This window comes from Alligator sinensis, unplaced genomic scaffold (genome assembly GCF_000455745.1).
Source record: "Alligator sinensis unplaced genomic scaffold, ASM45574v1 scaffold442_1, whole genome shotgun sequence".
In the NCBI taxonomy this organism is placed as follows: Eukaryota; Metazoa; Chordata; order Crocodylia; family Alligatoridae; genus Alligator; species Alligator sinensis.
The window spans coordinates 8,163,151-8,178,572 of record NW_005841829.1 but is presented as its reverse complement, the minus strand read 5'-3'; the positions used below and the strand labels follow the sequence as shown (position 1 = coordinate 8,178,572).

The window sequence follows — 15,422 nt, the reverse complement described above, 5'->3', positions numbered from 1 at the left end:
GCATTCCACTACTCCACTCTAAGCAAAAGTTAGAAAGATTAAGTTCAGCCATATACATTTGTGTTCATTTATATTTTGTATAAAATATAAAAATACTCTGCCAGAAAAAGAATTCTGAATTTTTAGAACCATCCTTCAGCAACAAGTATATTCTTATCTGACCCTTACTTATGTGAGCCCATACCATTCCTATTACCATTTTGATATACTCCACTTGTCTTATCCCACTTACCCACCCAAAGCGGAGTTGGCAAAAAACCATAACCCCATCTTTACAAGAACATAAATAACACTTTTTGCAGGCTTTGCCAATCAACTTCAAGATCTTAACAACCAGTTTTCTATTTTCTTGAGCAAACGAAGGCTCTCTTCAGATATTGATCAAATAATTTCAACCAGACAAGATTTACATACTAATTCTCTTCTGTTTGTCTGTTTTTCAAAATGATAAACACCCAAAACAGAATTTGCATGTTGTTACCATTCAAGATGCAATTGAGCATCTATGAATAAAATTAAGATAATGCTTCCTTTTTAAAAAACTACTGCAGTGAAACAATTCTGAACTGAACATAGACAACACTGTCATTTCCCCCAAAAACGGTGAACTTCTCACAGATATAATTAGAACATATACGAAAGTGTTGTCAAGGGAAAGCAGATTTTATTTACTAAGTATTCACATAAGAAATGTCAGCTCTTTACTATTTCCCTCCCAATTGTTCACTTTGCATCTACATGCATACTAAAAAGGTAATAATTCTCAGAGTTAGCATTACATATTCAAGGATCAGTTTCACACTTTAATTAGGTCCTACCCCTTAAATCTGTTAGAAGATTCTTACTTTGCATGTGCAATTCCTGCAGTGATCATCTTCTACCCATGAGTCTTTGTCTCGGTAGATCACTCCATTTACTTGACAAGTCTTCTCACAGTGACAGTTTTCCAACTGACTAAGCCTTGTTTCTGCATAATTTAGCTATAAATGAAAGTGACTTGATGTAATTTCTGCAATTCATACACATGGTATTAACGCCGGAGAGGAGAGGAGAGGAGAGGAGAGGAGAGGAATAGCTTGCTTATTTTTAGGTGAATCAAGTTTTATTACACCAGTTGAAATTACACTAAATAGTGAGTCCATTAACTTCAGTGGAGCTACACCAATATTGATAAAAATGGTGATCCAACTGATGGGGATCTGACCTACTGGCTCTTCTGGTCTAATGTACCCTAACTGCTAGGGACAGAAGTTACACAAAAAGGATAAGTACAGATGGTCAAAACACCCAAGGCTGAATTGATTCTTTGCAGGTTAGTCTAAACTGCAGAGATTAAACTGACTAACAAGTGAACAGACATTCACTTTTTGCAGCTACATGCCTGCAGTGACTCGGGCCAGAAGCCAAGGGGCGCTAGAGCACAGCTCCCTGGCGCACAGCCAGCATGGGCTGTGTTTGCCTCCTCTTTCTGCTGCTGCAAGGTCTCTGGGATTTGCAGTCCAAAATCACAAGAGGAGGACTCTGCAGGGTCACTCATCACTTCCTCTTCGTGCTTCCAGGTGCCCCTGGGATTTGCAGTCCCCAGTTGCAGCCAACAGTAAGTTTAGCAGGGCAGGGCAGCTCTGTACTCGGGGGTAGGGGAGTTTAACCACCACCCCTCCCCCCTCCCGCCCCAGGCCGCAGCCAGGGTTTGCCTGGCGGGGCACAGTCCCTGCCTCCCCCACCAAACCCTTCTCTGCTACAGCAAACAGCACAGCCCAGCCCAGGCTGGAAAGCATGCTGGGGTTGGAGGACTGTGATTTAACTTGAACCAGGAAGGGGTCTGGGACAGAAGTTGCATAAACTGGTTTGACCCAAATCAGTTAAGTCTGATACTATATTCAACAAAGGTTTATCATAAACCAGTTTTGGCCATTTTGAAACTGGCTTATGTGCAATAAACTTCTGTTCTGTTACAGCTTTAAGCTAGTTTCTGATGATTTAAACCAGTTTATGTGTAACGTCTATTCCTAGCCAAACTGCAGCTCCCAGACACCTTCCACCCAGACACCTTGAAAAACGGAAGGCGTCCAGGTTGAAGACAGCTGGAGCTCCATGTGCTGGGCAGAAGCCATGAGGCTGAAGCTGCTCCCTGCCCCACCCAGAGCAGCATGGCGAGGGGGGCAGAACAGCCCCATCAGCCAGCCCACAGCTGGTTGTGTGCATGCAGCCCTAGGTGCTGCACAGGACAGGGGGTGTGATGGCTGGGCTCAGGGTCCACCAGTGTCTCCAAACTGCCCTGGGAAGCCCACTCCCCAGCCAGCTCCCACCCATGCTACCAGCCTGGGGTGTCAAGAAGTTTCAGCAGGCTAGGAAGTACCCTGCCTGCACAGGGTCCTTCCCAGCCAGCTGGGGCTCCATGACAGCCCCCTCAGCTTGGGCACAGGAAGCCAGGACCAATCTGGCCATGCAGTCCCTGCCCAGGCTACCCCTCTGCCTCTGCCCTCAGCAATACCTGCAAGCTGGCTGGGCTCTGCCCCACAGCCCCAGCTGCAGCTGCAGCCCCAGCCCTGGATGAATAGCAGGGCCATCCCAGCTGGCTCTGGCCAGGCCCCCCACCACCCAAGCAAGAGCAGGAGGGAAAGCTGGACAGACCCTGACTGGGTTGCCGTGCCTCCCCGGAGAGCAGGGCAGGGAAATTTAATCCCTGCCCCCTGCCCCCTATGCCTGAGGCACTGTCCCGGACAGTGTCTGGCCTTGGGTACAAGCCTGGCAAGGGCTGCTTCTCCCTACCCCACCAGGCACAGGCTGGCTGGGGTCCCTACAGGCCAGGGTGGGAATTTATAGCCCTCCACAATCATACTTAGCCCCTGCAGGCACCTGGCCACACCCCACTAGGTCAGCTTCCCTCCAGACTTACGGCTGCTGCAAAGGCAAGGGAGGGCTGCTCTAGTGCCCCCACAGCTTCCAGCCTGAGCCGCTACAGGCATGTGCCTGCATTTGCAGAATTAAACGTGAATGTCTGTCCATTTGCAAATCAGTTCAATCTTGGCAGGTTAACTAACCTGCCAAGACTGAATCAATTCAGGCTCCAGGTTTTTGAATGTCTGCCCCTAGCCAACAAGATCTTCTTGGGAGCCTTCCGATTGTTATGTGTACATTTTCAGTTCAAACCACAAAACTGTATGTACAGGAAACCCTCACTATTCATGGGTTTGGCATTCATGGTTTTGAATATTCACAAATGCCGAACTCGCTTCTTAAATACACTTAAAGGAGCTTCTCAAGCGCTCTGCGCTTGCTGCCACTGGGCTCCCATCACCATGTTCCTGCCATCACCAGAGCAGCCGTGCCCCACCCCTCAACCACTGGGGGTGCTGAGTTCATGAACGCAGACAGAGTTCATGAGCACAGTGCCTTATTCGTGAATTTCGCCATTAGCGGGGGATACGAGAACATATCCCCCGCGAATGGCGAGGGTTGCCTGTATTTCTGTATTATTGATTAGCTTGCTTATAGGTAATAGAGAATGAAAGTAGCAGGCCCAGACACCTTTCTTTCATCCTAACTACCCTGGTTAACCCTTAACTAGACCTGAATTTGCAGGTCATTTTAGGAAGACCTTACCTTGCACTAAGCAAATAGTATTTATAATGAAAAGAAGATATCTAAATATGTTGTATGGCAGATGTTTCCAAATCCTCATTTATAGATCTCTGGTGGCACAGAAATTACAGAGAGCTAGCTGATGCCATCATCTCAGTCTCCTTTCCAGCTACTAAATTGCATTAAAAAGTTGAAAGCATCTAATTTTTTTCCTCTTCCAGGGAAGCAACCACCACACTTGCTAGAAGAAGGGCTATATAAGAGTGAACACGGGAGACAGACAGTGGTTCATGCAAAGACAAACATCAGGGAAAGCAATCAAGAGGATAAATTGTTGTCCACACTAAATAAATCAGTTCCTGCTTTTTTTTTTGCTACTTCCAATCTGCACAACGTGTCCAAACAACTTCTCAGTGCTTTGTTCATATAGATCATTCTTATCCTTTCCCAGTGAAGAATACCTGATAAAAATGAAGCTCTCCCAGAGAATAATATCCCTTACTGCAGGCAAACTTCTTGGCAGGACCCAAGTTCCATATAGTATTTATGTAAACACACCATTCTTCAAATGCAGTCCTTTCCTAGAAATCCATGCATCTCAGATCAGGTAGAAATTCCATAACAGCCAAGTTCTAAGATACTTACTCATACTACAGGGAGTAGTCCCACTGAAGTCTATGAGACTATCTGAGTAACCGGGGGTTAATTCAGTATGAAGGTATCAGAATCCAGCATAATGTGGAATTGGCACCAGTCATGACTGTCTACCCTTCTATATGGCATACTGTAGTATTCTATACTATGTAATAATACCACATCTTACGATTCCAAACTTACGCTATTTGGGGACATGGCTGTAGAATAATATAGTATTTTTATATTGGCAAATACCTGCATTTTATCCATTTGCATCTCCATACCTTTCACTCTTTCAAATGGAAATATTCTTACATACATGTGAATCACAATTACTCTTTCTGCCAGGTAACCTCTAACACCAACGGAATTAGCAAAAAGGAGAACAGAAAATACCAGGTAAATTTATTTTCCCCTTCTTTGAATCATCTAGAGTAAAAGCTCTGAGTAACAGCTCTTGATTTTCTTCAAATCATGATTCTAAGATATTATTGGAATTAACACTAGTCCCTCCCAAACCCAGCATGATGTAGTGACTTCAAAAACACTCTAAGCACTTTAAAGGCAAAAATCATCCCCTTTTATTGTGCTCCTAGTCCTCCCAGTTTTCCACAGTAACCTGAAAAGAGTTTCTCTATTTCTAACACACAAATTATATTTATTAAAATTGTTGAATCTATGTTTTTTCTACTGCATCTTTCCTTAATCATTGTACACAGAAAATGAAATTAATCATTTTTGTTCCTTCTAATGATTCTGTGTAAACTGCTTATAGAGAAAAAGGCTATTTAATAAAACAATTCTAGAAAAGCACTTAATACATTATCCTTCTGTTTTGTGTTGATTACTGTAAAAGCAATAAAGAGAAACAAATGCTAATCAACTAAAATTGGCTCTGTCATTTGCACTGTTGTACAGAATTTATATCAATTCATTTATAAAGATACCAACTACCTCTAACCTCTTACTCTGAAAAAAATGTCTTCAAATGCAAAATGAAACTATTTGCAAATCACAGAAATGTAGGCTTTGCCTGTATTACCTTTATGCAAACATTTATCTTTGCAATGTTACTGAAAATATGTCAGTTTTGACTTTATAGATAAGATATTCAACAGAGAACTTTTTATAGTAATAGGTGTGGGTGCATCTCAGTACACAAAGAGTTTTTATCTTTTTCAAAATACTATTTAGTGGCATCTGGTACATTGGAGGGTCAAGAAATGTTCTATTTGTGTTTAAAATCCTAGGCTTAATTGAAAACTCAGTACTGTGCTCAACAAAACAATGAAATCCTCAAAAGTAAATGTTATAAACTGAAATGCCATTCTAGATCTTGCCAAATTTGTATGAATAGATTCATCAAAGATTTAAAACATCATTGGGAAATTCCCAGGATCTGAAGAACTGACATTCTTTGAGTTAAAAGCAGGAGTGAACAAAAGAAGCGGGGGACATATTATGCCACAACTGAATGTTTACTCTTTCCTAAATCTGAATTTAATTTCAAAGCTATTTGAAAATTTCAGAAATATTGGGTTAACTACCCTCCATCATTTTTTCTTATCTTCTCTTGTCTCTCCCTCTTTTCCTAACAAAAGCTGAAGGCCTAAGACACCAGGCTATTCTTCATGTTCAATATTTCTGCCCAATCATAATCAAAAAGCATCAGAAATCTGACAAAGAACACTTGCTCTCGTCAGTGTTCCAAATCAATTTTGAAGTCCCATAGGTTCCTGTAGTTCAGGTAAGTACTTGTGATGAAATAATCAATGCTGTTACCCAGGCAGTATATATACCATCAGTATATTTACTATGTTTTTTTGCAATTTCTTAGTTGAATTAATAAAAGGTATAATCTCTGAGCTAAGTGTTCTAGAGTTTTCCATTTCTATTTAACATGAGTGAATTCAGCCCTCAAATAATTCCATATTTAGCCCAGCCAAACCCAAGCTCTGATCCGTTTGATCTTCACATAGGTACAATTCAGCAAGGAGTAAAAGTATTTTAAAACTTTGAGGACTGTAGATCTCTAGTGACTATTTCCAATAAAATGAACACCTTGGATTATTAATGTGTGATCTCCAAAGTTTATTGGAAAGCAAATGCAATCCATTTTCAAAGAAATGTGCCCAATTCTCAGACTCATGATAGCAGCTAAAGCTGTCTGAGGATATGACTTGTTATATTTAAGAAGTTGTCATCAAAACCTAACTTTCCATATCCAATATGTCATTTGAGTCTGATGAAAAATGACCTGCCCCTACTGTGCCAGGGTAATTTATATTTTAATTAGTTTTTTAACAATTTGATTCTTTTTGGGGTAACAAGATTAAAGAGATGAAACAAAGGAATCTAGAAGACTTCTGGGTGATGGGAAAAGTTCAGATTCCCTTTCCACCATGAAAAACCAGCTAAGGCTCAGAAAAGCTATCACTTATGCACCTTGAGAAGTTATACCTTTAGGGTTCTGCCAGGAAGCTTTCTTGTGGCAGGGGGTATTATTCCCTGGAGAGCTTCGTTTTCATTAGGTATGCTTTGTTGGGGAAGGATAAGAACGATGTATATAAACATGGCACTGAGAAGTTATTACATTGACTCCATATCCCTAAGAAATGCAAGGAAGGAAAAGCTAAAAGCATCTAGTATCTGGGGCCACATCCAAATGAACCCTGTAGGTGCGTGAACTGGTGGCTTAGGCAGAATTTAAGTCACAAAAATGAACCCAAACCAGTCTCAGCAGCTTCAAAACCACATCAGCACCTAGAGTCACAAAAGACCTCTATTTTGTTCTTAAAACATCCTTAAGTCCAGCAGCTTGGACTACTGGACACACTCAGGAGCAATCCACATAGGTCATATATATGCTTAAATTCTGCCTTAACTCTGTTGCAATCCAAGTTAGTGTGCAAAATGCCTAAGTCTGTCCAAGTCCCTGACTGCCTATCTAATACCGATAATGACAGCATGCATACATCCAACTTGTTACAGCCCTCATCCCCCACTTCCCAGGACAGTGCCCTAAACATCAAGCTATTAGTAGACATGGCCCTGTCACCCTTGCTGTTAAAATTGGGCTACTGGATCAAAAAAAATTCAAAATTTATGGGGCCAGAAGAATAGCAAACCGGAGGAAATGTGTCATGGCTCACTGGTTCTAACAGTTCCCTAGGAAAAGGGAATCCCAGGTTCCAGTCTCTGCTACCAGGACTGCTTAAGCATTTTACATTAGATAATCACTGGATTAAAAACAGGAACATACTAGGAGCAGGGACCAGAGCCTCTAGGCCAAAGCATACCAAATGAGCAGTGTCATCACCACCATCATGCACATTCAAGATTCAGTGATGGATGCTCTTCTGAATTCAATGCTGCCATTGGTTAGGTAGGCATTTTCTCATTTGTCAGCCCAAGAGTTCACAAAGATGCCTCCCTTGCAGCTCAGAGTCAGATGCCGAAGGCTTGGAGAGGGGCAGAAATTCAGACACATACATTCCTATTATCTAGCTGCACCTGTCTTCTTGTTCAACACCTTGACACTTCTGATTATCATTGGGAGGCACTAATGATCTGTGTTGGGAATTTAGATAGCTAAGCCTGACTAGCTGTATTTTACTCCTGGGGAAGTAGCCCAAGTAATGTCTTGTAATGCCTAAGTAGCAATTAAAGGTTGAGTTAGACTTGGCCCATAGTATCTTGCTTTTTATATTTTGTATTCTCCAGGAATATACATTCATATTTGCACTGCAAACAACATTCATTGATGTATACGAGCCTGTAATTCAACTGTAATCAAATCCAGGGACAATTTAAGTCTCAGATACAGTAAAGCCTAAAAGCAACAGCTGGACGTTGAACCATGGGGCACAATTATTACACACTGCCAAGTTCATATTCTGCTTCTCCTGGAATAGTGCCAGGAGTTAAGGGTCACTGCTCATGTATTTTAGCAAAGAGTTCTCTAACCACCTGCCCTGGCAGAAGAAATTTTCATGGGCAGCTGTGCAGTGGTTCTAAGCCAACGCTGGGCTCGGACATACATTAACACCACGTTGTGTACTTATATCTACACAAATATCAGTTAGGGCCATTTGCCCCCTGGGGCTGTAATGTCAAAAACAACCATTAAAATGCCCTTTTTCAAGTTCTATCATCTTTAATTTGCATTTGTCTCACAATTAAAAACTTCCCCTACTGCTTTTTATGGCCTTCTTTTTTTCCTAGACAACAGTGTCACTTAAATAAGTGTTTCATTGAGTTAGTTAAACACATTACTATGCGGAGCACAACAGTATCACGGGAAAAGGGACCAGCAACAAAAAGGCATCCCAGCACTTCTGAATGTGAGCACGTAAATCTTTAGAATATGAACAGCATGTCATTTGGCCCCAAAAAGTGTATTAGCAAGCAACAATATAATTAACAGTAGAGAGAACACGTTAGTTTGCATAATACATAATTCTCATACCACCAGCAGGGCTCAAAATAATTACCTCTGTTTCACAATTCTAGCAGTAAACTGACCTAAAACCTTAACATTTTTCCTTCCCTGAGCAAGCCTATCCAAAGCATGTCAGCTGGTTAAGTAGAGTGTCAATATAATGCAGACATGCTTAAAAATAAATCCTTTTCTTTTAAGAAGGAAAAATTCCGAGAGGCAGGCATTGAAAATCATTTTACATGATAAAAAATATCATGCACATACTGCTTTTACATAGGTGGAGTTACCGTTAGGTGAATACTAGGTTCAGTAACTCCATTATAATTAAATGCACCTATAGGCTACTCTGCAGTTACTCTTTCATCCGCATATATGTGGCACTCCAGATAAAACTAATTCCTGATGGTGAAATTAATCATAGGTCAGCTGGTTTAAAAAGTATTACCAACAGAATGTTCCCTCAGCATAAATCATCCCTACGGATACACCAGAGGTTCAATGACTTCAACAGCATTATACCCTATCCAGTCCTAGACTCAACAAGGGTCCAGGCGGGTGGATGGAGTTACAGGGCAGATCTGGAAGACTATGCATCCATCCTTCCCTCATGAAAAAAACAAATACCAAAACAAAGAAAAAAGACAAAAAAATAGTATGAGGCAAGGGTTTTTTGTGATATATTATACTGGACCAACTGTATAGATGGGAGAGATGTCAGTCTAAAAATGTTGGTCCAATACCATTGGTCCAATAAAAAGATATTACACAAATCACCTTGTCTTTCATAGATTTCCTGGATCATGATGACTACAACACTCCAACCCTACAAAAATAGTTTAGGCTAGAAATATATTAACTCTTCCATTAATCTCCCTTCACTGTAGAAACTCCCATAGAAGAGGATACTGAAGAAAAATAGATGCAGTGGCTCCTTTGGAACTGCCTGGGTATTTTGGTGAGTCATAAGAGACCACAGATCTGACAAAAAACACACAAATCTTCATGGAGTGACATGCCCCTCCTCCCTCTGCTTTCCCTTTAATCTTCTGTCAATGTCAAGGGACCTACAGGTGTGACACACCCTGACCCTAGATTCAATCAGAAGCCCCTTTAATGCACTTCTCTCACCTGATTTCCCTACTGTGAGAAATACCCTTATTTGAAAAGCCTGAATAGCCGGGTGTCATTCTTGCTGGTCTCTCCTTCTAAAATGTAAATTCATCATGGTCTGAAAGGGCCTGGTTCATGTGCTTCAGACTGCATTTGTAAGGTCTGTTTGGCTGGATACTCAGTGGTCACATCTACATAAGACGTTTACTGAGGAGCTGTCTAATTGGCTTCGCAATTAAATGTCAGTGTCTACGCTGCGCCAGAGTTTATTCAGTCAAATTAATTTCACATGTAGACACACCCAGTCATTACTTCTCTTAGCATATAGGCTTTGATCCTCTCCAAGGGAACTCATTTTTAAGGAGTAACACCAAAAACCATTAGCATATTATGCAATCCCAGCCCGACTAGAACTTTAAAATACATTTATAACAAATAGCACAATCTATATAAACACAAAGATGAAGTAGCTAAATACAACTCGAAACCTCCTATAGAGATCACACATGCCAAATCAGTCAAATAAATTCAAGAAAACATGCATGACATTTTATGAACACCTCAATATATTGTGGGTTTATGACAAGAAAGATTTTGGGTGGAAAAGATTTTGGGTGGAACCACCGTAGGCAAACATATACGCACTCACAAAACAGTTTGGGGAAGCCTGAATGAATAAATCCTTCTGCGATTTACCTTTTTCGGGGCTGAACTTAATCACCAACCTGAAAAGTAAAACCTTGCTATATCTTCCTTAGAAGTTAGGCCCTTTACTATTATGCATATTATTACAGCACAAGCTTTTTTGTTTAAATGTATAAGTGTTCTTTCCAAAGCAAAAGAGGTTAGATTAGCTTTAGTAATTTAGCAATTGTGAAGCTATCTGTTTAAATCTATGATACAGTAAAGAGACGTAAGAATAAAAATCTATTACGATAATGTAAAGCAATTGCAAAAAAGTGAAAGTATCCATAGAGTGGTCTGAGCACATGAAAGGATGAGGAACAGAATGAAGAATTGACAATGAGGTTTAGGTACCTACTTTTGAAGTCATTTTTGCCAAGAGTTCTTGTAAATCCATGATTCCTTGAACCAGACTTAAGAAATCACTGCAGGTTGGGCATGCTCAATAAAGAAAAAAAAAACCTATAAATGAATGAAGTCTGGTAGTCTGATAAATTGTTTAAACATGTGTTGCTTATCAGAACATAAAATGCAATTGCTTAAACAGAGTTGCTGCTTCCTTGGACTGATTGTATTGAAACTATTCAATGATGATACAGGACAGAGTTAAGACTATCGCATTTAAACTACCGTAATCATTAATATTTAAATTGCCAACTGCTGAAGTAAATAAATTGCTACTTACTGCGATTCAGATTAGGACACTGTGTTATATATCCATTAGGAATAAAGATGACTTTCACATCTTGAATGATACCCTTTGTAAAAGAAGAGATAGCTGGTAATAGAGATTATATTCATACAGCAGAAACTGTACAAGCTTATTCACAAGGTATCTGCTGAAAAGTCATGAATAACATCAGCTTATTTTTACTAAGACAGAGCAATCCTAAACTAACAGTTTCATTGAAGTGGGACAAAATATAAATAAAACCTTCCTCTTCACCATGAAAAAAGTTTACTAGGTGTTGACTTTGATTAAATATGTGCAAGTGTTATTGGCTAGCTCAATCTGTTCTCTTTTCTCAATCAATAACTAGTCTGCTAAACTGTCTCAAAATGACAGAGACTGGTGAAAAAGTTAGGTAATGCTCGTTGCTTAAGAACATCAGATTCTGCTTTACAGCAGAAAAAAAAGTATGCTAGAAATGTTCGTATTGATTTAGCCAAATTACCGTAGGATATCAAACTGAATTTAGAGAACATTCCATATTGATCTTTCTGTTGCTCAGTTAGGAATAAATCCTGTCCCGAACCCGTAGGTAGGAAAGGCATCCTGTGCATAACGAGAGGACGGAGGGTGAGGGCTACATATAATTCAGCTTTATAAGAGTTTCCTTAGCAGCAGTACATGTAGGATTGTGGGAGCTGGACACTGGCAGGGAGAGGGGAGAAAGCTCCCCAACTGACAGAATCCAGTGTCCTTCTCCAATATTTCGTGCCTTGCATAGAGTAGCCAAGTGTCAGGTCACACCATTGTAGAGAGGAATCCAGCTCTTTACTGATTTTCCCAGAGCTCAGCTAGGATGATGGATGCTGAAGACTGGGTTCTTCTTAGAGCTAAATCCTGAATTTCTTACTCAGACTTGAGCCTGAAAGAGAGAGAGCTCCCACAATATTCACTAATGGGAGGTTATTCAGCACCATGCATGATCCTTTGGTCCTTAACAAACTTGAAGAAGACTGGGAAATTTCCTGATGAACTCCTGGATTTACATAAGATCTCACTATTAATGAAAAACTGTGTATGGCTCTGTCTCCAACTTATCTGGAAGAAGTGCCCTAACTGAAGTGGAAATTTATCATCAGGGTTGCTATTTTTTAATGAAAAGATTGATTTGGGTGGCTATGTTTTTATTTTCAGTGAAATCCTAGTAGAATGAATTCTGCAGATGGAAAATGTAGCTGCTGGCTTGGAATATTGCACTTATCTATAAATAAAATATAGCTCTCAGATAGTGCTCAAAGCCTTTGAAATGTTATGAATAACACTTAACATTTATGTATTTTGTGTGTTCATTTTCTAAAGCACTAGAAGGTAATCAGCAGTGCTTCCTGCTTGTTAGTGCAAGATCAAATATTAACTGAAAATACGAACAGACATAACCAGATCACACCACCGCTCCTGCAAAAGTATATACATTTATTAACCTTTTCATCTGTGAGACTAATGATGCCATGACATTAATAAGAAATGATCTTGTCACTAGGTAAGGAAAGTCCTATAAAACAATCTTAAATGTTATTTTATATACCTTTAGCCAAGGACCACCAACAAAAAATTACCAGCTGTGACACAAAAATGCATCTTTAAAGCTCAGTTCTCCCCAATAAAAAGCTTAAACAAGCATAGGGGAAATTATAGATATTTACCACACCATATTACATTTCTCATAGTAATCAATCCAGAAAAATATATGGTCCCAGATTCTGGAAAATATCCCTATTCAGAAGTAGCACGTACATGAAGTTATTCATTTAAGTATTTTGTTGGGCCCAAGCCCCTACATTCAACCATAATTTGGGTATGTTTATAATTAAATATTATAATGCGTATGTTTTATTTATTTGGCTTTAAACAATACTTAAAAAGCAGACTTGAGGTACTCTTACACATCATAAATAATGCAGTCTGGAGGGAAAGCATACACACACACACACACACACACACACACATTTTCTCAGAGTAGCTCTAATTAAAGCTCCGCCCCCGCCAAACCACATGTAAAAATACCCCTTGAGACTAGGGTGGCTAAACTAAAGCAGCTAGGGGAGGTACAGAACTCCACAGATAGGGCTTTCAGGGACATTGTAGAGTAGCCCCATCTCCAGTACAGCAGCCCCCATAGGAGGATGACAGTATCAGGGATGGAGGGCATCAAGATGGCAAGAAGGGAAACTATCCATAAGACAGGATCCATAGTGTGCTCTAACATCAAACCTACAGGATAGGAAGAAGCAGGTGGTGGTAGTGGAGGTTTTGATCATAAGCCACATGGACAGCTGGGTTTGTGACATCTGGAAGGACTGTATGGTGAATTGCCTGCCAGGTGCAAAGGTAGCAGACCTCACAAAATGTGAAGATAGGCTGATAACAGGTGCTAAGAAGGAGCCGTGGTTGTGGTCCATGTGGGTACCAACAAAATAAGAAAACGTAGGACAGAGGTCCAGGAAGTTAAATTTAGGCTGCTAGGCAGGTTAAAGTCCAGGACCTCTACAATAGCATTCTCTGAAGTGCTTCCAGCAAAATGTACAGGGCTCAAGAGATAGGTAGAACTCCAGAGTCTTAATTTGTGAATGAGAAGGTGGTACATGGAGCCTGTACAAATAAGATGGCCTCCACGTAAACAAGAATGAAACCTACAAATTAAAAAAGTTGTAGAGTTGCTTTTAAACTAAAAGTTGGGGAAAGCTGACAAGTGAGCAAAAGCACAGAGGTCTCATTATCACAACCCCAAAAGGTGACATCATTCAGACTCTATACTGTCTTGAAGAACATAGTAAGGGAGTAATAAGTATAACCATAAATAATAGTGAGAATAAGTCAAAACATCTAGAGTCCTAATCAAATGCCATGAGTAGTAACAGGTAACCTGAACAAGGATAACATTTATAAGTGTTTCTACCCAAATGCTAGAAGCCGAAAAAATAAGTTAGTGACCAAAAATGCCTGGTATTAAATAGTGACTTTGAATAATAGGCATCTCAGGGCTGGTGGAAGGATGATAATCAATAGAATACAGTTATATCAAGTTACAAACTATATAGAAATAACACATTGGGATATGCAGGTAGAGGAGTAGCACTATATGCTAAGGATGGTACAGACAGTAACAGCATTAAAAATCTTTTTCTAAAAGGAAAAACTACCATAGAATCCCTGTAGGTAGAAACTCCATACTTGAATAAAAAATAAAGTACTAGGATTATATTACTGACCACCCAATCAGGAAGATGAAGATTATTACAAAATGTTTAGGGAGATTAGAGAAGCTGCTAAAATGAGAGACTTCAACTACCCTCACACAGGCTGGGTAAGCACTTTGCAAGATGTGGAAATAAAATTTCTGGCTGTGATAAATGTCTGCTTTCTAAAACAACTCACCTTAGAACCCATAAGAGGAGAAGCAATTCTAGACCTTATCCTGAGTAACACACAGGACTTGATATCTGTTGATGAGCCACTTGGTAACAGTGACCATCACAATCACATTGAACATCCTAGCAGGAGGGAGTAAGCCAAAAAAAAATCCACCACACCAATATACAACTTTAAGAAGGGAAATAATGAGGAAGTTAGAAAGAAGTTACAAAGTAGTCAAAAACATAAACGGCATGCGGGCATCTTGGAAGCTGTTTAAAAATACCATATTAGAAGTTCAGGAAACACATATTCCACAAATCATAAAGGGTCAATTAAATCCCTGGATAGCCTAGTAGCACAGCTAAGGAGGCTATTCAAGCCAAAAACACATCCTTCAAAAAATAGAAGGCAAACCCAAATGAGCAGGGATCCGGGTTTTCTGTTTACCATGGAAAAATGGAGAAAACCACAGATTCCCATTTTTTATTGGAGCAAACATTTCTCTTTTTAGTAGAGAAATCCGTGGATTCTCTGCTTTTGCAAAGAGCTCTTGCAGACTGGCACAGCTCCAGCCTGCAAGAGCCGATTTGCAAAAAGGGCGGAAAACCCCCAGCCCTGGCCGGAGGGGAAGGGAGAGGGGGGGCAGGGCAGGGCCTAGGCCTCTGAGGCAGCCAGGGCCGGGCTCAGGCTCACACTCGCTCTTCGCTCCTGGAGCATGGAGGTAAGTGGGGCTTGGGGCAGGGCTGGGGAAGATGGTTGGGGGCTGAGGGAGCAGGACATGCTGCCGGCCCCAGGTGGCACATCGCAGCTGGAAGCAGGGCCAGGGGGTGAGGGCAGGGGTGCCCCTCTGGGGGGGGGGGGGCTTTGCGGGGAAGGGATGTG

At 40.6% G+C, this 15,422-nt stretch overlaps 1 protein-coding gene across 1 annotated transcript in view; it reads right to left on the bottom strand.

Annotated features, from left to right (window-relative positions):
- The window catches only part of NELL1 (neural EGFL like 1), a 537,948-nt gene that overhangs the window by 413,900 nt on the left and 108,626 nt on the right, over positions 1-15,422 (bottom strand). The window contains exons 6-9 of the mRNA XM_025199761.1: positions 11,142-11,214; positions 10,815-10,897; positions 846-980; positions 1-18 (exon numbers count right to left, since the gene is read on the bottom strand). The exon at positions 1-18 is cut by the window's left edge and continues 109 nt beyond it. Coding sequence (XP_025055546.1) covers positions 1-18; positions 846-980; positions 10,815-10,897; positions 11,142-11,214 — 309 coding nt within the window. The remainder of the gene's footprint in view (positions 19-845; positions 981-10,814; positions 10,898-11,141; positions 11,215-15,422) is intronic.